The 24,210-nt window shown below is 39.1% G+C and overlaps 1 protein-coding gene across 1 annotated transcript in view; it reads right to left on the bottom strand.

The window, feature by feature from the left end:
- The window catches only part of CFAP20DC (CFAP20 domain containing), a 2,639,303-nt gene that overhangs the window by 1,662,626 nt on the left and 952,467 nt on the right, over positions 1 to 24,210 (bottom strand). Inside the window, exon 7 of the mRNA XM_044076355.1 lies at positions 11,192 to 11,348. Coding sequence (XP_043932290.1) covers positions 11,192 to 11,348 — 157 coding nt within the window. The remainder of the gene's footprint in view (positions 1 to 11,191; positions 11,349 to 24,210) is intronic.

Genomic DNA, 24,210 nt, shown 5'->3' with positions numbered 1-24,210 from the left:
ATGGCAAATAAAAAATAGACATTTATGGCAAGAAAACTAAAAAAATATTTTTTGAGAGAGGGAAGGAAAAGAAATGCTTAACAGGGGAATAAACCTAGGATGAAGTACGAAACAAATGCTTTGGGGCATATAAACTATGCATAAGTAGGAAGACTTACACAAAAACAAATAATAAAATTATAAACATCTGCCTTGGCAATGAAGAGGATAATGCTGGTAAATTGGAAGATGAAACTATTGTCTCCATTTCCCAAAAGGAGAATGCTGGGACTTGTTCATTGATAATGTACAGTGGGAATCCAATTCCTAAATGTAATTAATATGACTACTTAGACAAGACCAAGTAGCTTCTATTTTCTTTTCCAATATTTTTCTTTATATGCTGTTTCACTCATGTTGAGCCATTCCCTCTTTAACTTATCATTTCTTTTATTTATTATTTTATCTTTTCCTTTCTGTTATTGAAGGCTGATTAAAATTGTTTCTGCTCAAGGAGTGACAGACCCTGAAATTTAAAAAATGGGTTCATGATCATGTAAAGCTAATTTACAGAATCTTAGAAAATCTGATTCAGAAACATCTGTAGGTATAATGACCGAGACCTCATTCTCAGATAATTTGCATGTCTCTGAATCATAACTATTTACCTGTGGCAGCCCATGCATCATTTTGGGACACGATTCTCCCTATCCATTCTTACACATGCACACATTCATATGTACATGCGAGCACACACACACACACACACACACACACACACACACACACACACACACACACACACACACACACACTGCCATCCATCAACCCACTCAGCATCACAAAACATCCCACACTCAAACTCCCAAACATACTCATTTATTCACCACACACACACTCACTATCCATCCCTTACTTCATTCATTCATACAGACACACACACACATACACACACATATACACACACACACACACACACACACACACACACACACACACACACACACACACACACACACACACACAGACTGATCCTAGTCCATTCAAAACCCTGTAGAAAGAGACACATTGCACCAGACATACACACCACTACCTTTCTACTAAACTTTGGTAGACTTAGCAGCAATGCATCCTCTCCCATAGACTGCATTTTGACCCAGTTAACTTTCATGGCAGGCTATGCTAATTATGCAGCCAACCAATTTTCTGAATCACTTGGCAGTGTATATTAGTAACCACAGGCATTTCTGGGTCACAGCATATGGCTAATTAGTATTATCTACTCCGTAGACTGCCTCATTATTTTGTAGCATGGCTGGGTGTACCACTTGCTGCTGTGAATCTTCTAGTTATTGAAAATCAATTCTGTGGGATGATCATTGAATTGGAGACGATTACGTGAGGGGTTGGCTGCTCATGGTAGGGCTTACCACTTGCAGTTACCCTTTCTGAAGGTCAGGGAGAGTCTCTGACGATTTGAGATGAAACATCCTCAGAAAGTGTTTGATAGGCTCTGCTGTGGCCAAAGGCAACTTATTCAAAATTAGATGAAAACTGAGACATTTACCAAAGATCTCTAAGAGAATAGACCAAACCAGTGCCATACAGATGTATAAGGTAAGCCAAATCTGAAATAAGACTCCCTAAAGAGGTAAAAAAGTATTGTCAGACACCAAAATAAATAAATAAATACTTTTCATTTTGATGGGTAACTTTAAAACTATCATTCAGAAACTGTGGACTTGTTGACACTGCTTCAAGAAGGTAAAGGGTTTTATAGCAAGAATAAAAACGTTTCCCCTGTTCAATGAGACATTTTGTTGAGACATGTTCAGACATAATGCAGAAGGCAGAGGATCTTGCTTGTGTAGGGACACAGGTAAGAGGAACAAATGACAAAGTGGCCAAAATAGCTTAATCAAAACCACCATGCAAAGGGGAGGGAGACACTGCTGACACCTTTGTTAATGGCTGCTTGGTAAGGGAGCTCTGCCCTATACAAGGGAATATATGCTTCCACATTTGAAGGGGTGATATTTTGGCAGAGGAAGAGTTACATTTAATAAAGAAAAGCAAAGAAAAAGTGAAATGGAAGGATGACCAGAGTACACACAAGATAAAATACTAATTGTTCTTAAGGAAAAAGGGGTAAATACTGCCCAATTAAATTATAATTAGAAGAATTAAATATAATATTATTGAGATACAAGAAGAACAGTCAAACTTGGAGTAAGCATCAGACAGAAATGAATAGTGTTAAAAGCGAGCATGAACTATTAATTAAAAATAAAATATGATCTTAAAGGCAAACATTTGAGGATGAATGGAATGAACAGACTTCAGAAAGGAGAAGAAGATGCTAATCTGAAGATGATTTAAGTCTCCCCCATCTATGATCTCTGGTATGGCAGTTATTATATCAGGTAAAACATTTCAAGAATGCAGAGCGGAGGACATCCCACCACTTCCACCCACAGTAGAATAAGGGAGATTCTGTACAGATTCCTGGCACATGAAAACAAAAGGCTGTTGTTTATTAAATGACAGAGAAAGGAAAGAAAATAAATTAAATCTGCAGTGTTTTGATGGATGTTTATCAAAACCAAAACCATACCAGTATTAGAGAATAATCAAAATATACCTTCCTAAATTGGTAACTGGTGGTGAAGCTGAAAGGTTGGAGATTCTAAGTCAGCTGCAGAGGCTGAGTAGTGTATTAATTTATGAGCCAGCATTCAGGAGAGAAAGGCTGAAAAAAAAACTCCACACAGTGTTCAAGGTATGGAGAAATTGCACAGAATATCAAAACGCTGTAGGATAGTGTGATTGAGATCTCCAAGCAAGTCTACGATAAGACGGGTAAAGATGAAAAGCTGGGGAGCCAACTGGAATCAAGTGAGCAGCCTGGCTGGGACATATCCAAAGAGGTAGGTACAGGAAGGAAATGCAAAGCACAGCAAGCTGAAAATTTTAATGCAATGAATGAGTAGAAAGAAATGAGATATGAGAAAGGAAGGAAAAACACAGTAAGACAGTAATAGAACACAGGACTAATAACAGCAACGTGATTTCTGTAGAAAAGAAAGGTCAGAAACAGAACATCAAGATGAGAAACAGATTCAAAGATTGTAAAAGAAAGGTGAGAAAAAAATGGAGTGAAGGAAGTGGTAAAAAGAAAAAGGACATTTGGATTCCTTGATGCCTACGTGATGGTTTGGCATGACAAGCCAGAGGAATGGTAACTATGATTCTACTAGGGCGGTGGAAGGGACTGATGGAATGTGAAGGCTTGTAAACTGACTTAAAAGGTCTAAATATCTTTCAAGTTTTTGACAATTCATGCTTGAGACATACTGTTTACCAAAAAGGTGTGAATGAGCAGTATTAACTAAATAAAGCTTTAAAGTGCTGAACCAGGGAAATACTGACTTTTTACCTTTGTTGGAGAATGGAGGATTGCAACAATTTGAAATGACTGGAAAATTATTCCTCTTCCTTCAAAATACATTGTATCAAGTTTATTCCAAGTTTTAAATCTCTATATTCTGATTCACTCCAAATATCCTCTACTCTGTTTACCCCCTTTATCTATCCACTTCCATACCTGTAGTATCTCACCCTTGCATTGCCTGGTTGGACACTTCCTCTCACAATTTCCCTTAAAACCTCCCTTTGACTTCATGACATTGGTTTCTCTGTCTACTTTTCATACATAACTTGTCTGCAACTCCATCTCACATTCCAAACCCCCCTTCACACACAAACCCCTCACCACCTGCCATACGTGGCCAGTGTCTAGCTGACGTTGACTACCATGGGTTACCTGGAATACCACTGCCAAAAATGAATTAAGGATTGCTACACTGAACATTAACTGACAGAACACAGCCTGGAAGTGGATGGCATGATGGTAAGGAGGAGACTTGACATGCTATGTCTCCAAGAGACAAGGCGGCAGGACAATGCAGCAAAGCCACTTACCTTGGGATTCAGAGACTACCACTCAGAGGGAAGACAGACTAAACATAGTATTGAAACTGTGGCAAGAAACAGTCTTTTGAAGACAGAGACTTCTGTGTAAAGATATGAGAAAGGAAGGAAAAAGCATAATCTTAGCCTATGCCCACAGCAGAACTGAGATGGCAAGGAAAAGAGTGCATTCAGGCATTCCACACAACAGCCATAATTCTCCACCAATCCAGGCTCCACATCTTGACTTTATGCAGAATCAGGAAAGTCACAGTTCTCAATTTTCCTGTAGCTCCTTCTTTCTCTCCACCATAACTTCACAACACATCCTACTACTCTAGGTTCATAGGTATGTACTAGGCTATTGGCCCTAGGGCCTATATAAGCCTAGCCAAAAAGGTACCCTGGCTTTCGCCACCAAAGAAAATTATTTTCCTGTGCCCCTGGTGAGCAGAGCCACAGAAGTGATCCCGGGGTGAATTTCCTATCTCCCATCCAATCATCAAGATTTTTCTTGAAGAGTGCTAATGAGGAGCTTTGTTTGATATAGATAGGTAGTTTGTTCCAGAGTATTGGAAGTCTCTAGGACAAGAATCTATCCCTCCAGCATGTTCTGTTTATTGTGGTGACAAGGTTTAGGTCCCTAGAGCATGTAGCTCGGAGGGATTGGGATTTCTTTAATTGGAGCATGTCTAACAGCTCTGGGTATGACATAGCTTTGTATGTTAGGCCGAGATCGCCTCTGAGTTGTGACGGAGTAAAGCTGGAGTTTTTTGAGACAGTCTGTGTAGGCATACCTCTCAACCTCTTAGCACAAGAAATCTGGACAAAGCCAGAAATAATGGGGGACAAAGGCCTAAAAATATAGACAGATTTTCAATATTGCTCCTGTAAACTTAGAACTTTACTAGAATAACAGATTTTGGATTAGTATGCATTTTCTTAAGGATATGAAGTCTGAAACTCAAATGCCATTTATTGACTTCAATCCTCAACAATTTGCCCAAAAAACACAATTTTAACGAACAGACCAAAAAGGCAAAAATCTGGACAGTTGAGAGGTATGACTTCATCCCAGAGATAGGTCCTGGATCTCTGAATGCAGAATGCACCAGGATCTCCCCATCAGCTATAGACATCACTGGCTGCTGCTGTAGGAATGGTCTAAAATACTATGCTCTGCTATGAAATGCTAGACCCCATCAACACTACCAGGTCTCTCCCCGACACTGTTCAATACTCCAATGATACCACCCATTCTCTTCAGTATGTATGTTGTATTAGCGCCCTACATATCTTCTCCTTGCCCAGTCTTTGCAGCCTCCTACCCCAATTCACCTTCATTATCCTTTCCTCACCTTTTGTCTCTGTTACTCCTACTTGTCTACCAGGATGGATACTTTTGTACAATTGTAAAATCTCAACACTGATTTAAACTTCTGTTCTCTAGGATAGAAAACCTTCTGCTGAGCAACAATCAACTCTGCTGGCAATCTCCATGCCCTGTAACCCTATATCTCTCCAAAGGCCCATGTAAGCCAACCTGTTCCTCTGTACTGATACTTGCTCCTAAAATATTGATAACTGCTAATGTTCCTGACCAGTCATAGCTTCTTCCCTCTTATACATGTGTGTATTTTACTTACTTCCTAGGTTGCACAATGCATTCTGCCTTCCAAGACTTTATAGTCTACAAACAAAGTGTTATCACAATAAAGCAGCTGGTAGCAATATGGAAAAAGCATGAAAACAAACAAAGAGGTCACCTTGTTACATTCTCATCTCCAACCCCTATGTGCACAAAACAGGATAAACCCAAATGTCCATTAAAAATTAATAGACAATCCCTGGGATTCAATAACGCCTACACTAAGTGTACACCATTTTGAGTGAACAGACAACATAGACATAACTTACATCTTCTTCCTCTTAATTTTAGTTTTCCTACCGATATTCTTGCATCTTTAAATAGGGATTCATAAAGGTTACTACAAAGTGTAGACTGCATGTACACTTAGTGTCATCTTTCTGAGAGACTAGAAAGCACAAAAAGTGGATAAGAATGTTCTTGAATATATATTGTGTACACTTAGTGTAGGCTTTATTGAAAATGGCCCAAAATGTATTTTTAATTAACTTGGATCTTTATCAGTCCAACTTCCTTTCTGCACCTTACTGCAATCAATATTTTCCAGACGCATTAACTGTTATGCTCTTACAGAAGGCTAAGAAATATCTTATGCTACATCTAGACAGACTCCATATGAAAAAACTGGTTCCTAAAGTCAGTGTGGCTTCAATACTGCCATCTACTGGGATTTCTAGTTCCTGTTCTTCCATGCCTTAAAGTCAAGCTTCAGTGGTGATTCATCAGCTTTCTCTCAACCCAGGACTTCCTTTTCAACCTTCAGTCTCATCTCAGGAACTTTTTTTTCAGATGTTTTGGATGGGGGTGGGGAGATTTCTACAGTTCCCTCAAGGTCCAGGGTCTTTGGCCTTCTCATTAGAGGTCAGATCTCATCAACATGGAGGAGATGACAGCTTTCCTTTCAGCTTTTCAAACTGTACATTCCATCTTTCTCCCAGGATATCTCAACATCTTCACAGACAATACCACAGTGATGTGTTATATCAACAAGCAAAAGAGGACATGGTCCTACCTTTGCAGACTTGCCTTTCAGGGCTAGCATCTAGCTGTACATTATCAAGTGACTCTTCAGACTGTTCAGAGCAAAATACAGTGGCAGACTTTCAGCAGGTCCAGTACATAGGCTAATAAATGGATGCTTCACAGAGATGTGTATCTAGACATTGTCAATCAGTGCAGTACTCCACAGGTAGATAGTTTTGCTTCCGCTTTTATATGCCAGAGTCCCAAGTCCTCTGGTTTGGAAGGTGGACACTCTATCTTTTCCTTGGAAGGGGATGTTTCTTAGCACCATCCCTCCCCTTCTTCTGAATCTCAGGGTCCTGCTCAAGATCAAGCAAGACTCCCCCAAAATCTTGCAAGTGACTCCCTTTTAGCCCAGATAGCATTGGATCCCCCTTCTTCTTCACCTAGTCAATCATCACAAGTTACCTCACAGGGTGGACCTTATCACTCAAGACAAAGAGTCTTTGATCCATCCTCACTTGTCTACTCTTCAATTGATGTTGTGGTTAATACGGTTTTGATCCCTTTTAGGCATGTGTTTTCTGAGGATGTGCTTAGGATTCTGCAGGAGGCCAGAAACCCACTACTAGGAAATCATATTTATCCAAAGAGATTTTCAGTCTGGTGCCTTTCTTGTAACCAGAATCTACTTTGTGGGGATCCCTCTATGTATCTCTTATTTGTGTAAATTGCTCCTTGTTGGGTTAGCATATTCTTCGGTTAAAGCTGAGCTTTCAGCTATTTCTACTTGTCTGCCACTGACTCCTCCTCCTCTTGCCTCTAGTTTTGAGGTCAAACAATTTTCTAAAGGTGTCCTTCATACCAGGCCTCCCAGGAAGCATAGTCCACTCTCCTGGGACCTCAGTTTTGAACTTGAGAAACTGACTCAGGCTCCTTTTGAGCCTGCAGCTTCAGCTTCTTTGCAACTTTGTACCTGGAAGTCTGTTCTTCTTTTGGCCTTTACTTTGGCTAAGAGAGTTTCTGAACTCCAGGCTCTTATCCCTGTTCCTCTTTCTTGGTTTTTCATAGGGACATGGTGTCTCTTCGTGCTAATCCTTTTTTTGTGCTTAAGGTTCTTAATGCATGGTCTCCTTTTTTTCTTCTCCTCAGTCTGCTAGTGAGAAGGTTCTTCACACTTTGGATTTGCATAGGCAGCTCAGATATTATTTTCATAAGACTAAGGCTATTCACAAATCTGAGAAACATATGTGTTTCCTTTCATCCTAGGTCTCTAGGTCTGGCCATTTCTAAGCAAACCATATCCTGCTGGATATCTAAGGCCATTTCTTTTTGTTATCCATTTCATGGTAAATGTCTTTATACTTCTGTAAAGGCACATTCTACTAGAGCTGTTGCTTCCTCTGGTGTTTTATTCAAAGGACTGGACACCAGTTCCATCCTTGAGGCTGCTACCTAGACTTCCATCCATACCCCCATTAAGCATTACAAGCTGGATGTTGTTTTCACAGCAATAGCTTGCTTTGCCAGAGCTATCCTGTATGGGTTCCTAGTGGGCTCCTCTGTGCCTTCCTCTCAAGTTTCCTCTTGAGCTTTTGTACTCTCCCTTATGTAAAAAATACTGAAACATTCATATGAAAGGACATAGCACAGTTGTGTAAAATTGCACCATAACAGTAGATGTCCTTCTCTTCACTGTTGCAGTACTCACTCCTCTCTCCTCCCTTTCTGCTCTGCCCTGTCTTCCTGGTCTAGAATTCCTTTCCTTTTTCTCCTTCTGGATGCAGATGTTATCCATAGTTCCTAGAAATATTTGTTCCTCCTGTGGCTTTTTGTATCTGTGGTATGTACCTCTGTATGTTACCTTTATGCCATATGCCTAGAGTGGGGAGCATATGTGTGATGTACAACATCTATATATTCCTAAATGTTTGTTATACTGGCTGGATGGTGAGCTCCTCTTGGCAGGGAATCACTTATGTAAAGAATGCTGCAACAGTGAAGAGAAGAAAATCTACTCTTAAGGTTAGTATTTTGCACAGTTGTAGTTTCTTCAGCTATTCCATTCGCAATGTAAATAATAAGAGTGGTCTGAAAAACTACAGAATAGCTGGTAACAGTTTTAATCAGGTGTCTAGCATTTACTAAGGGAAGATTCAAGCCTAAGCAGACCTCAGCCTTGTAGAGTTTATTAAGGCTACACATAGCACTGTGTACATTTTTGAGAAGGAAAGGTTAGGAGAGCTTAAACAAAACTAACTGAGGGAATAGCATTCCCTGGATTAGATTAAATGTCCCTAGACAGCAATATCAGACAGAATCAAAAGTGTTGGTTTTTGAACTGTAATTTTGGGGGATGAGTAAAGTCACACAGAAAATAGTTTTACACAAATATTTCCAAATTGGCTAAGTATACAGTGAGGTAAACAAAATTTGTTGATAGGGGATTCACAGAATAATTTGCATGTGATAATGGAACAATTAAAATGGGAAGAGAGAAAAGGTGGACAATTTAGAGTTAATTAATAACTGTGGTTAGTAGTGTAGGTGTGGTGCAGTGAGAAAATGATGCAGGAAGAGGAATGGGAGTCAGATATGGAAAACACTTATGTGATTCATAGTTACTAAAATACGACAGAGAGTGGAGTGGGAAATGTATGCTATTAATTGTAAAATAAATCAGGTACAGTTTGGGACTAAAGCAGAAGAAACAGAAATCAGATGGATGAGCAATGTGCATCTTCAAAGCAGCATTATATCCTGTATACAGTGTCAGGGTGATCCACAGAGCCTATCCATTTGATTTCTGCTGGCAGCCTCTGTATTTTACACATAAACAGACATCTAAGAGTGTACCACACCCACTCAACTTTCCCCAGTTAGGGATATTAAAACTGGTTTAGACCCAGAAATGATGTAATAGCTCTCTAGGGAACTGAGTTTCATGTTATGAAAGAAACATGCTTTGGACTTTGCTGTTTTGAAAACATGAGCCTTTAAAAGCTAAAATAATTCCTTATAAAATTTAATAGCTGTGGCATGCTTAGTTTATAACATTTATCCTGGCTAGCTTTGCCAAAAATGTATGGGGAAGAAAAAAGTAATTTGTCTTGACTGTAGAATTTTTCTGAGTCCTCATATGAAGTAGTGCAAGAAACTGCACTATGAGAAGAAACAAGGAACAGCTGGCAATCATGAAAAGGCAAGATATTGATTCAAAGGTGTTTAAGGTAAATATGTGTGAAAAGCTGAAACTGTTTTATATATATATATATATATATATATATATATATTATATATATTTAAAGTGTGTGCGTGTGTGTGTGTGTGTGTGTGTGTGTGTGTGTGTGTGTATGTATATATATATATATATATATATATATATATATATATATATATATATATATATATATATATATATATATATATATATATATATATATATATATATATATATATATACATATATATATATATATATATATATATATATATATATATATATATATATATATATATATATATATATATATATATATATATATATATATATATATATATATATATATATATATATATATATATATATATATATATATATATATATATATATATATATATATATATATATATATATATATATATACATATATATATATATATATATATACATATATATATATATATATATATATATATATATATATATATATATATATATATATATATATATATATATATATATATATATATATATATATATATATATATATATATATATATATATATATATATATATATATATATATATATATATATATATATATATATATATATATATATATATTACATATATATATATATATATATATATATATATATATATACATACATATATATATATATATATATATATATATATATATATATATATATATATATATATATATATATATATATATATTCTAGACATTAGAGGTTAGGAAAAAGACTTGACAGTAATCTTCAAATACTTACAAGACAGCACAATGAAGGACAATGATTTTCTTTTGTTCAAGGCAAAAAACATAAAGTTGAATGAGGTCAATGACAAAAACGTCCCCAGGAATGGAATGTTATCAGTGATGCAAAGGCAGTTTTAATAAAATGGGTGATAATGAAATAAAGATACAGAAGACCTAGTATGGATTCAATGTGAGCTTCAAAAGCAGAAAAGCATGTACAAGGAAATAAATTGTACTTGCAGCAAGTACTAATACTAACGTGAAGCAGCTAAGTGGCCTGAGTACATGAAAAATGACGGCCATCAACTGAATGTACAGGTATGTTGTGACATTTCAATGCCATAGTTCAGCTATCATCACGGAATGAAGCCTGAATGTGGGCTCAGTGACATTACTTCAAACTGTTAGCCTACAGTGTTTTTGTGTATACAGAGGAAAGGTTATGGAACCAAGTCTGCATAATTTGTAAATTTATTACCTTTAATAAAGTAATAGGATGTATACATTGCTGTCAAATCCGGTGCTAATCCATCTGCTGCAAAGCTCTGACCGGTGGCAAGACAGATGTATACTGTACTGGAAAACTACACACACATCTTATACTAGTTGACATGGCAAATATACTTACCATCCTCATCAACAGTATCCTGGGGTTGTAGTTTCATAGAAAAGATTTTTCTTAGTTTACAATTTGCAGAGATGATTACCCCATCTAAAGATAGGAAAACTGCTCCTTTGAATATTTCACTGGTAAATTCAACCAAGTCAATGCACAGATTGCACCACTGTCAAAAAAGAACATTATTAATGTTATAATCATAACTGTAATTATTTCATTATTGCTATCATTTGTCTAGGTTTTAACTAATTAACCTAAAACATTGCTCTTTCTTCCGTAAGAGTTGAGCTGTACACCAATTTTTCAAAGTCAGTTCATGGACACAGGCAACGTCTGCTTGTCAAGGCAATATTAATATTCTAAATCTGCAAGAACTCTCCAGACCATACATGAGATAAGCACACACAAGTATAATAATTCAGTGTGACATGTGAAACTTTATCTGAATAAATCCTCTTTTGTCTTGCTTGTGAACTTTCTGTAAATCAGAGTGATGAGTACATTTATGTACGGTTTGAAAAGGATGGAAAGTGTGGCATTCAGTAAAGCATTTAAAACCTTCTGTAGAAACAATTATTCAACTAATTGCCAGATACAATAGCAAAAAGAAATGGTAAACAAATATTCTTGAACTCCTGAAACAAAGCCAATATCAGAAAATCCTCTGCATGCAAACTCCTTCATGCACCATGCAAAACATGCTTTCATTTTTAAATGGCAGTTGCTAAACATTTTGCTAAATTGATAAATATGCAGTGAACATTAACTTCTAGAACTAGTTGAGCAGAATTTTACTGTATACTTCTTTCGACTTTTCCTGGTTAGGGGTCACCACAGCAGAACTCCGGTCCACTCATGACTGGCAGTAGATTTTTACGGTGCCGAGTTGCCAGCCCGACACCCAACTTCAAAGAAGGCACACCCATTCACGCTTGCACCTACCTGCATGTCTTTAACGTCACTCAACTACGGGGAGGACATGCAGACTCAACACAGAAGGTGCTCCAGCTGAGAATCAAATGAGAGAACCTATTGCTGTGAGGCAACAACACTAACTGCTGCACCACTGCGGCTAGAATTTTACTGTACACAAAAAACATAATCAGTATTTGCAAGTAAACAAACAATAGTTTGAAATGCTGTAGGCTCTTACAAATAACTAGTACATGGTCAGTGCTTAATTAGTTCATGATCCTGGGATAAATTAATGAAACTTCACTTTTAAAATGTAGCTTTTATCAAGCCAAATACCACGTGTATGCTGAAACACATTTAAATGCCAACAGTTAAAAATTAGAAAATTGTAGTAGCCTGAATCAGATCAATCACTTGCATGAAGTATGTACATTTTCAGTACTTTCTTAAAGGTCTCCAAATTCTGATTATCATGAATCCAACCAGGGAGAAACTAAAGAGTGGATACCATGTTTTCTACAGTAATTGGATCTATATCAGTTTGTCTCAATGCAATTACAGAGTACACCGGATCGTCGACCCTCATTCAGTGAAAATTGTTTCAGAGATTCACTGAATTTACCAAGGGCAAATAAATACTTGCCGTACAGCACATATTTGCCCTTTTCTCCACTGTACTTCAATCTCGGAGTTGGTATATATAGTTGGGGGAGTGCAGTCCCCCACTTGGGTGGGTTTGCTTTGCATAGATGTCGACCTGTTGTGCTGTATGGCAAGTATTTACTTGCCCTCAGTAAATTCAGTGAATCGCTGAAACGATTTTCGCTGAATGAGGATCAACAATCCGGTGTTCGCTGCAATTGCATTGCAACAAACTAATATAGACCCAAGTAATTGGGACAAGCACACACAAATTTCATCCTTGGAATCTCTTGCAAACCCTTCGCTGACAAGTGTCCCTAGATTCATAGATAGTTAAAGGAATGCAGTCCAGGAAACCACTGAGGTGCCTAGCCCATATTCACAGTTACTCCCCCAATACTTTCTGGTTAAGTGACTTGCTCAAGGTCAACCGATAAGCATTGAGGGTTGATTGAATTAAGCCCTGTACCACAGCAACTACAGTCTTAACCCTCTGCACCAACTGCCAAACTGATATGGAGGAATGCAGGGTATTAACAGAATCTTCAGGTATATATGTTCATCATATTTGTTCACCGTTGCAGCTTTCAAGCTTTAAAACACCTTCCATGTGCCCAAACTGTCAAGCACCTCTAGCTGAGCTGACGAAAAGGCAAGTTTGGGCATGAAGCCCTTCAGTGCTTTACTGCTACTGAAAGTACACTCCTGAGAGGCTTGTGAGGATCAACAGTTGGCTTTTGCTTTCCTTAGTGGGGCAGATAAGTTCCCTTTGGGGGAAGAAAATTTCCTTTTCTTATTTTTTACTGATGCTTTATTACTATTCTCTTCAAAAAAGTTATTTCAAGGCTAGGATTATTGTGTTTTAATGGATTGTCTCGAGACTGTAGCACACTTTAAAATGGAGATGATTGTTTCTGTCAGTTTAAAAGTAGTGTTAACTAACTGATAAAATATTTTCTGTTGAGAAATTGTTTATTTTTCCATTATGTTGTAGCCTTAGTGTTTGAAAGTGTTTTTACTGTGTTTAGTTCTGTCAAAAAAGCAACTTTTGTGGACTGGTAGTTTTACTGCCTTTTGTTGCTTGTTTTCCCCTAGGATAGAGGCACCACTTTCAGCTTGACCATGAAACAAATTGTCAGTCCCACAGTCTGTCTTCCTTCCAGCCACAAAAAGCAAAAAAAGGCAAACAGCCTTTTCTGGGGCCATTTGTTGTACCTCGGACCACTCATCTTTTACCCTGGATCCCTCTGGTGTAGCACCTACAGCTACTATGGACCAGGAGTTAGTTACATCTTTTGAGGTTGTTGGGATCCCCTCAGTGGGCAAGGGAGAGCCACTGTTGTCATTTGTTCCAATATAATTCAGGTAAACAGACATTTCAGAGGAAGTGGCAAGTAGGTTTTAAAAAATAGTCTCAAACCTCCCAAAACCAAGGACACTCCAAATCTGAATGACTATTCAAGAAACCTCATGATCCACCCTGACATTTTTTCTCTTCCAGAAAGTCTGAATCTGCATTTTTTTTTTTTGCCAACAGATTGTTTCAAACAAGTGGGTGCTGAAAACCATTCATCACAGTTACAGATAACAGTGGGAGTGAGTTCCTCCTTTCAAGGCAGTCATTCCTCATCCTGCAGATCAGACTGTTTTGTTTCAACCTGTTCTTCATCACGTCGGCCCAAGGAATGACAGAAACATTTCTTCCTTCCCAGACGAGGAAGGATTTTTATTCAAGGATGTTCCTTGTGCCAAAGAAAGAATAGGCTTAGAGACCAGTTCTGGATCGTTCTTTTCTAATCTTGTTTGTGATGGTGCCTAAATTCAAAATGTCACTTTACAACCTCTTGCCCTTTCTTCCTATTTCAAGTTTCCTGGTAATACTAGACTTAAAAGATACTTATTGTCACATGCCTATTCATTCAGACTTCAGGCTTTTCTTAAGGTTGCGTGTATCTGGATAACATTATCAGTTCTCTGCCTTACCCTTTGGACTATCCAATACACCAAGAGGGTTCATAAGATGTCTAGCTCCAGTTATAGCTCATTGTAGACTATAGGGTATCCACATTTTTCTGTATTTAGACAACTGGATTACAGCTGTAGTATTTTTCAAAATGTCAGGAATCTCTCTCTCTCTCTCTCTCTCTCTTTGGTGAGAGATCTCTTGCACAAGTTGGGATTCCAAGAGAACATTCAAGAGTCTTTCTTGACCCCCTCATACTGGATTGTATTCTGGGGATGTCAACCAAGCCACCTCATTTCTTAAAGCTTGTCTTTCGTAGGAAAAAAAAAACAGATCTTTATTTAAATCTATTTCTAAGTTTTGTCCCTCAGACTTTGGTCACTGCGAGGGAATACCTCAGGATTTTGGGTCTCACGGCATTTGATTATCATGATACCCTTGTAAATACTCCACATTTGAAAGATTCAGTGGTATCTTTCATCTCTTTGGTGCCAGCATCAACACCCCTTTTTTTCAGATCCCAGTACTGTGTTTTTTAAGAAGAGAAATCACTCGGTGGAGACGAGATATATCCTTAAATCAAGGTCTCCTCTTCTGTCTTCCTGCTCCAAAGCAGTCACCACAGATGCTTTGTACTTTGCTTGTGAAGCAGTTTGAGGACAGATAAAAGTGCAGGGGGTGTGGGACACCAAGGACAGATGCAAGCACATAAATATCAAGGAGATACTTGTCCTGATCAAAGCACTTAATTCTTTGAACCATCTTTGGTCCCTGGAACCTCTTCAAGTGATGTGGTATATCAACAAGCAAGGGGAACCAAGTCTTACCCTTGTTGCAGAATAGCCATGTTAGCTTGCGATATAGCTTCACAGCAAAGTTTAACTCTACAGGCATCCTACAGTCCATCAGTTACTAACTTTTTTAATTAATACTTGTTCTATTGATCAAATCCTCCTATCTTCTGATTCTTCCTACCTCTTTCCTTACTTCCACTTTCAAGCTGCACTATCACTTTACAGAATAGCTCCACTGATAAATCTGTGGCCTAAACTAGTGTCTATATGCAATGTACTGCACAGTTCAGCTATTGATTGTAATTGTATCTAATAATGTATTAACATTTAACCATTGCTTATTACTCTTCTGTATCATATACCATGTATATTGATGTCCTATTTTACTCAATATGATCCAATGCAAAAGTGTTCTTATATGTTTGTAATTTTCTTACATGTCTGTAGTTTTTTGTAATTACCTATGGAGATTTACTATTTGGGCCTTCACTGAAAATGGCAAAACTGTGTGGCAGACAAGCTGAGTAGGGCCAGGGCAACCCCTCATGAATAGAAACTAGATCCAGGGGTCTTCCAAGATTTGATCCATCAGTAGGAAGATCGTCAAGTAGACTTCTATGCAATCAACTGCTAAAATTATGTTCCAGGTCTCAGTGCAAGAATGCCTGGAAGACAGATGCCTTTTATTTTCTTTGGTCAGGAATGTTCCTGTATGCCTTTCCACCCTTTCCAATAATATCCAAGGTGCTTTTGAAGATTCAGAAGGAATCCCTCAAGATCATTGTTTTCTGAGAATGTGCAGCATGTATTAATGGAGGCAAGAAACCCTGCTAGAAGAAGATCATATATGGGCAAATGGCAAAGGTTTTCTAGTTGGTGGCAATAACATAAGCAGCACCCATTCAGGGTTAGTTGTTCTCTGGTTTTACAATATTTGTGTAAGCTACTATCCTATGGCCTTTCTTACTCCTCTGTCAATGTTCATTTATTGGCTATTTCAACATGTCTGCCTATGGATCCTCTCCTTTCAAGGGAGTCTGTTGTCAAAATGTTCTTGAAAAGGGTTTGCATAAGAAGCCTCCAGGAAAAACTGTGGCTAATCTTTGGGATCTTAATTTTGTGTTAGAGAAGCTAACACATTCTCTTTTTCAACCAGATAATCTGTCTGACTTGAGATTCTTAATATAGAAAGCAGTACTGCTGATTGCTCTGACTTCTGCCAGAAGGGTATCGGAGGTGTAAGTTCTTATAGTGAGCTAAACATACCTCATTTTCCACAGGAACAGTGTTTCTTTGAGAACTAATCCTCCTTTTATGCCTAAAGTGGTAACCAAATTTACTTTAAGCCAAACCAATCATCTCCTTGTTTTCTTTCCTGAACCTAAAAATGAGGGAGAATGGATACTCCATACTTTGGATGCTCCACAAACAACTCAGGTACTATCTTGACAGAAATAAATCTTTCAGATGTCTACATCAATTGTTCACTTCTTGTGAAGTAAGAAGAATGGACAAACCATGTCAAATCAGACTATTTCCAAATGGTTGTTTAAGGCTATTACCTTTTGTTATACTCACCATGACAAATCTATTCCAGGCAAGGGCAAGGCCCATTCTACAAGGACCTTGGCTTCTTCTATGGCTTTTTGGAATGAGCTGGATTCTAGAATTATTCTAGAAGCTGCTACTTGGTCTTCTGCACATACTTTTACAAAGCACTATAAGTTTGATTCCTTCTCTAGGTATAGATCATGCACTGCTAGGACCATTCTTCAAGGGTTCCAGGGCCCCCCTTCTTCCACCTTCCAAATATAGTCAGCTATGGTAATCTACCCAGATAGCTAAGGCTACTGGAGCTGTGATCAATATGATGAACATGCTATAGTTTGTACGTTGAACTTACCATAACAGCAGATGTTTCAATGATCACTGCTGCAGTAGCCGCTCCTTTCCTACATACTCCTTGCATTTTGTTGTATTTTTTATGCCAGGGTATGGACATTTATTTATTTATTATTTCTATCCTTATCCTTTCAGTGCTTAGCCTCCTTCTCTCTGCTGGCATGAAAGCTCTGAAGGGTTTCGCACTCAAACTTGTTTTTTAGTCAGCTCAGCTCAAGCTGCTTGACAGTTTGGGTGCATGGAATATACCCTGAATCTTTGGAAGCTGTCCAGCTGTTATAGCCTTGGCAGGATATAACCTATATAGCTAAGGCTACTGCAGCACTTATGATTTAAACATCTACTGTTATGATAACTTCATCTTACACAACTGTACTTTCTAGGTCCTGTCAAAGATAGGTTTTGTATATTCAAATACTGTGTGTGTGGCAGGGACGGGGGAGGTCTACAAAGGAATGATTTACCTACTGTCAATGCAAATATTCCTGAGCCTTTACAACATTCATTATTTTTGGCAGCAAAATTGGTGAATGTGTAATATATTGGGTGCTAGGTGATTACGTGATTTGGGTAACTATTGTGCAAGGTATTGGTTTGCATGAACACAAGTGCCCACCCTCACAACTTACATCAAGTCACTTCTTAGCAATCTGAAAACATGCTCTCCATCAGCCGACAACCTACCTCCTCATTTCCTAAAACTTGCTGACAGTTCTATTGCCTACCCCATCTTATTCTTAATCAATAGGTCAGTCAAGGAAAACATTGTACCTAACATATGGAAGAAATCCAATGTCATTCCCTTACATAAAGATGACAACTCAACTGACCCCTCAAATTTCAGGCCCACTGCCATTCTATCTCCCCTGTCAAAAATTCTTGAAAAGTGTATTCACAAACAGCTTCTTGATTACCTCCTACTAGAAAATCTCCTTACCTCTCTACAGCACGGTTTCCACCCAAAACACAGTACAGCTACAGCTCTGATCTCTTTCACTAATTCTATTGCAATTTCTTGTGACAACAAGTTAATCTCATGCTTGTTTCTAGACCTCTCCAAGGCTTTTGTCATTGTTTTTCACTAACTGCTTTTATTCAAACTATCTACCCTTAATCTCTCCAACTCTGCACTTTCAAACTGGGGTACCTCAAGGCTCCATTCTTGGACCCCTTTTATTTAATATCTTCGCTAATGACCTGTACTGTTCTTGCCAACTCTCTTCTGTCATTCAATAGGTTCCCAGGTTCATAGATTATGAATATGCTGATGATTCCCCAATCATCTCCACCTCCGACAATATCACCCACCTTCACACCCTCCCCAAGAATCTCTGCACTCTATCAAAAAATGGTTAACTTCCAACCAGTTGTTACTTAACCCAAAGAAAACTAAACTTCTTTGCTTCTCCCTAAATCTCTCCAACATCATAAAGCTACCCTTACTCTCTCCTCCCTTAACAATACAATAATCTTTGTTGAACCCCACACTAAATCGATAGGAGTTATTACTGATGACCAACAAAAGCTTGATCTTCATATTCAGCAGAGTGTTAAAAAGACACATTAAATGACAGGCCTCCTTATACAGGCATAAAAAAATTCTCACAAATGCTGCTATGCCCTCTTTTGCTCAAGCTTTCCTACTCCCTACCCTACTCTATGCTGCCCCATTCTAGCTTACATCCAAGCCAATCTTCTGTCTAAACTGGAACTCACCTATAACAACATTTGAGATTCACTGCTAACCTATCCTACTGTTCCCACCACTGCTTAGCCCTGAAAAACCTGCAGTGGTTAGAATTTCATCATCAAATCCTACTACCCCAGCTTCTCCTGGCTCATTCCATCTTACATGAACCCTCCTCCTGCCCCTCCCTCTCCACCCTTATCCAACCTTATTTGCCCAACAGAGATCTCTGTAGTACCGAACAACAACTTCTTCAAGTATACAAGCCCCATAAAAATATTGGTAAACTCCTCTACAGCTGCTCAGTGGCAAATGCTAAGAATAAACTTCCACTAAGTGTTAGACGGATTTCATGCTCAAACTCTTAAAACTACTTTAAAGGATACACTCCATGTATCTTGGATATGCTTATGCAATGACCCTACATAATCCACTTCCCCTCCTCTAATTACTACTGCAGCAACCATCCTCTGCATTGTCTCTCTGCCTTTACTTCAGAAAGTCTACTAATAGTCAGGAGTTTCTTACTTCACACTAGAAATTGGCTTTTGCCTCATAATTTATCTCCCATATAATGTTAACTTTCATAGTTTAATGGTCATTTTTATCTTGCAATACCTGACAAATTTTTTTTCTGTATTTCTCCTTAATATTTTCTGTACCATTGAACGCAGCTGTGTACTAAATGATGTTGTTTACTCTGCTTATTTTTGTGCATAGACTTGTATTCTGTTAGCATGTTGTTTTATCATACTCTTAGTAGTATTGTAGTTTTTCGATTTCTTAGTTTAGAAACTATTTTCTGCTATATTGACTATTTATGTTTTGTTACTGTTTTGGAGCTTTTCTCCTTGGGCCTCCGTTGAAAAGGGGCTGTTAGCCTAGTTGGACTAACCAGGTTAACAAATGTCAAATGAATGAATGAATAAATAAATAAATAAATAAATAGGACTTCCCTACAGTCAATCTTTCATAGTAAAATAACATATTACTTTCTAGTTAGTACTGTTGGAAATTGTTTTAACTAATCTGTATATCTCCTGAGCTGACTGTTTGAATGTACTGAAGGAGGTTTAGTGGTTTAAAGGCATCTTCCTTACGCACTGACTTGACCTGCACATTGGTCAATTAGGCATTTGTATGACCTAGATCTGTAATATTTATTGTTAATTCTGTTCATAAATGGGAGATGTACCCCCACCTTAAGTCCCCACACCTGGGTAAACATCATATTATCGAAGGTTCATTACTGTGAACCTTTGTTCATAGAACCTTAAACAATGAAAGTTCACTTCTGCGAATGTTCAGTTTACTTAATTACTTTACCAGGAAAAGTAACAACTTGCCCAGCATTCATACTGTCACACAAAGCACAGCATTTTAAACCCACCCAGGTGGAGGGCTGTGCCCCCTCACACCCCCTAACTATATATACCAACTCCAAGATCGCACTACAGTGGGGAAAGGGCACTTTTGGAAATAGCCAGTTACCACAAGCTGCCTCACAAACTGGATCAACCCACATAAGATAAAGGTTGTTTGCTACACCCCAGCTGGAAACAACTTCATTTAACTGCCTGGATGATAGAATCTCAACACCTGTTAGGCATCTATTTTCTGAGGACATGTGGTAGGTAAAGGAGGTAAAGAAACCTGCTACTAGGAAATCATGTATTAGTAAATAGAAAAGATTTTCTAGTTGGTGCCAAAATAAGAACCAATATCATTTTATGTCTAGTATTTCCCTGGTTATGCAATATAAGTGTGAGAAGTCATCCTCTTGCCTTTCTTACTCCTCTGTCAGGTTTCATTTGTTGGCCATTTTACTATGTCTGCCAACAGATTCCCTTCTTCCAATGCATTCCTACATCAAAATGTTTTTTGAAAGGGGTTCTGCATACCCATCCACCTAGAAAACAGGTGGCTCCTCCTTGGGATTTTAATTTTGTTTTGGAAAAATGAACTCTTTCTCCATTTGATCCAGTTCATCAGGCTGATCTGAGGTCCTTAACTTGGAAAACAGTTTTGCTGATTGCTCCAACTTCTGCAAGAAGGGTGTCTAAGTTTCAGGCTCTCATGGTGGATCAACCTTATATCATTTTCAACAAAGAAAGGAATTCTTTGAGAGATGATCTTTTTTATGCCAAAAGTGGTGTCTGAGTTTTCTTTGAGCCAAGCTATTCATCTGCCTGTCTTCTTTCCATAACCTAAAAATGAGGGACTAAGGATTCTTCATACTCTGGATGTCAACAGAGAACTCAGGTACCATTTTGATGGAACTAAAATCCTTCAGAAATTTAATCAGGTATTCATTTCTTATGAAAGTAAGGAAAAAAGGACAACCTGTGTCAAAGCAAACTACTTCTAGATGGTTGTCCCAAGCTATCTATTTATATATATATATATATATATATATATATATATATATATATATATTTTTTTTTTCTTTTTTTATTATTCCCACCATAACAAGTCAATGCCAGGCAGGGTCAAACCACATTCTACTACGATCAGTGATTTTTGGAAAGGGATGGACTCTACAAGTATTATAGAGGTAGCAACTTGGTTTCCAAGTACATGCTTTTACAAAGCACTACAAACTATTTTCCTTTTCCAGGTCTAGAGCAGGTTTGCCAGGATCATTTGCTAGCAGTTATTAAACCCTCATCCTTCCTCCTCCAAGGCCTTATAAGCTTTGGTATTCTACCTATGTAGTTAAGACCATTGAAGCAGTGATCAAATGATGAACATAGTACAGTTAGGTAAGTAGACTTACCATTACAGCTGATGTTGGAATGATCACTGCTGCTGTACCCACTCCCTCCCTCCCTCCATCATCTTTACTTTTTTGTATGTTTTTTGTTGCTAGGGTGTGGACATTTAATTTTATTTATTTATTTCTATTCTATAACATCTACTAATCTGAAGTAGATGACTTCATCTCGTCTTCAACTTGTGGGTGTATGGATCTGCATCGAATCCGACACAGCCGCATAATCAGCATCTGATCTGAGCTCCAAGCTCTTCCCCTTACCCATAATGCCCCCTGTCTCCTTCCTACCTTCAGATCTCATTTGCCACTAAATAGCTTGCATTGTAGTTATGAGCTCCGAGTGATTTTCGTGGTGAATAGTTAGTGTTTTCTGATCTCCCTTCACTTTTCTATGTTTTTTTCTATTTTCCCACACCTTTCCTATCCGCATTGGGTGCCAATTTAAAAAAAAAAAAAAAAAAAAAGTTGTTGTGTTTCCCTTCTAGCGCCAATAAAAAAAAAAATAAAAAATAAAAAAGTTGTTGTGTTTCCCTTCTGGCCTTCCCACGTTTAACTTTTTTGTGTTAGCGAGTGTGTGTGTGACTGTGTGCATTTTGTGTTCCCAGTTAGGAGTATGGCTGATACCCCTAAGCCTGGATTCATGAAGTGCACAGAGTGTGGCCATAAGCTCTCTCCAGCCGATGGCCACACTCTGTGTGTAGTTTGTCTGGCAGCAGCCTACTTATGTACCCCTTGCCCTATCTGTGTGGGATTAAACCTGCAAGCCCTTAAGGACAAGAGGGATAAACTGATCCTGAAAGGTTTGCTCCCCTCCTAGGGGATGGCTGTCCTCACACCTCTGGCTTCGGCCTCTTCTACTGCTGCTTCTGTCTCTTCTCCTTCCCAGGCCTCTGGGACGCAAACTTCCACCAAGAGGTCTGGGGAAGGAGAGAAGCAACATAAAAAGGACAGACCCAGGAAGCGGTCTCCAGACTGCTGGACTCCAGTGGGACCTCCTACTCTCTGTTCTCCAAGGTTCTCCCCTGAGCCCGAGGTGTCTCAGTCTCCCTTGAGGGCTTCCACTCATTGGCACTCCCAGCTGTTGTCAGTGGACTCCTCCTCCCGGTCGACCCGTAGTCTTAGAGAGACAGAGATAGACAGGATGATGCGGAAGTTCATCCCCATCCAGATCCAGATGGAGGTTTTGCCAGCCCCCTCTTCCTCCAGAGTGGGGAGTTCTCAGACCATTTTCACCCCAATAATGTCTTCTCTGATCTGACTGTCGGTTTTGGAGCCTTTCGATACAATGATTCTTGGGGTTGGGGGGGGCAGTGCCGATGGTACCTTGTACCTCGATGCCAGCAGTGGCCTTGAGTGTGACAGATCTGACAGGGTTGGATCCGAGCTCTCTGCGTTGGATCTGAGAGATTGCTGTTGGCTCCGAGTTTGTCGGAGCGCAGTCTTCCCCTCGGCATCTCAACTCCTGCAGTCTCAGCTCAGACTCCCCCCATCAGATCTGAGTGGGATAGAGCCTATGCTTGTTTCTCAGGACGTCTGCTCCCCTTTGGCTTTTGACGTGGTGGACAGGGTTCTCTCGAGTGGGTCAAGACCCTTGACCATCTTCTCCTCAGACTCTGCCCCGACTCCCTTAGTTTTGGGTACAGCCCTGACCCTCCTGCCATCTCAGGGACAGCCTATCCCTGGTTTGCCTCAGGAAGCCCCCATGCAGAAGCAGCAAGAGGTTTATGAGTTCCCCCCAGAGAGTCCCACTGAGGAGGCTCCTCGCAAATGGACATGCAAAAGGACGCACTTGGACTCCTCCCAGATTCCCTCACTGAAGACACTGATTTGGAGGAAAGGGAAGGTTTGCCCCGATCACCCACTGAGGCTGCCTCCTTTGGAGACATCATGGAACTCCTTCGTTGCGTGGGTGGTTCACCCAAAAACCAATTCCGGATGAGTCAGTGTTCCTAGAGGCATTCAACTCAGGCCCATCTACTTTCTGGGTGTCCCCTCCCATGGACCCGCTTGTGGACCTCATAACATCTCGGGCATGGAAGGAATTGGACACTGTAGAGCCCATCCCCAAGTGACCAAATAAGGTCTTCAGCTCCCCACCAGACAGGACTAGTTGGAGCAAGGAGTCCCTAGTGGATGCTATGGTGGTGGCAGCCACCACAAAAAAAAGAGCTCACACAGGAGAGCTCTATAGTTTAGCCTCCAGACCGGGAGTCAAGGACCATGGACCATCTAGGGAAATGGGTGTACGCTTCAGCAATCTTTACTATAAGGGTGTTAAACTATATGGTGCACATCATTCGACTGCAGCAAGATCTAGTTAAGTAGGTCGCTGAGTCGTCCCTGGATCCCATG

Source organism: Protopterus annectens, chromosome 7.part0 (genome assembly GCF_019279795.1).
Source record: "Protopterus annectens isolate FY-2018-M chromosome 7.part0, PAN1.0, whole genome shotgun sequence".
Lineage (NCBI taxonomy): Eukaryota > Metazoa > Chordata > Ceratodontiformes > Protopteridae > Protopterus > Protopterus annectens.
Note: the sequence above shows the minus strand (reverse complement) of the source record. Positions and strands in the feature narration are given on the sequence as shown.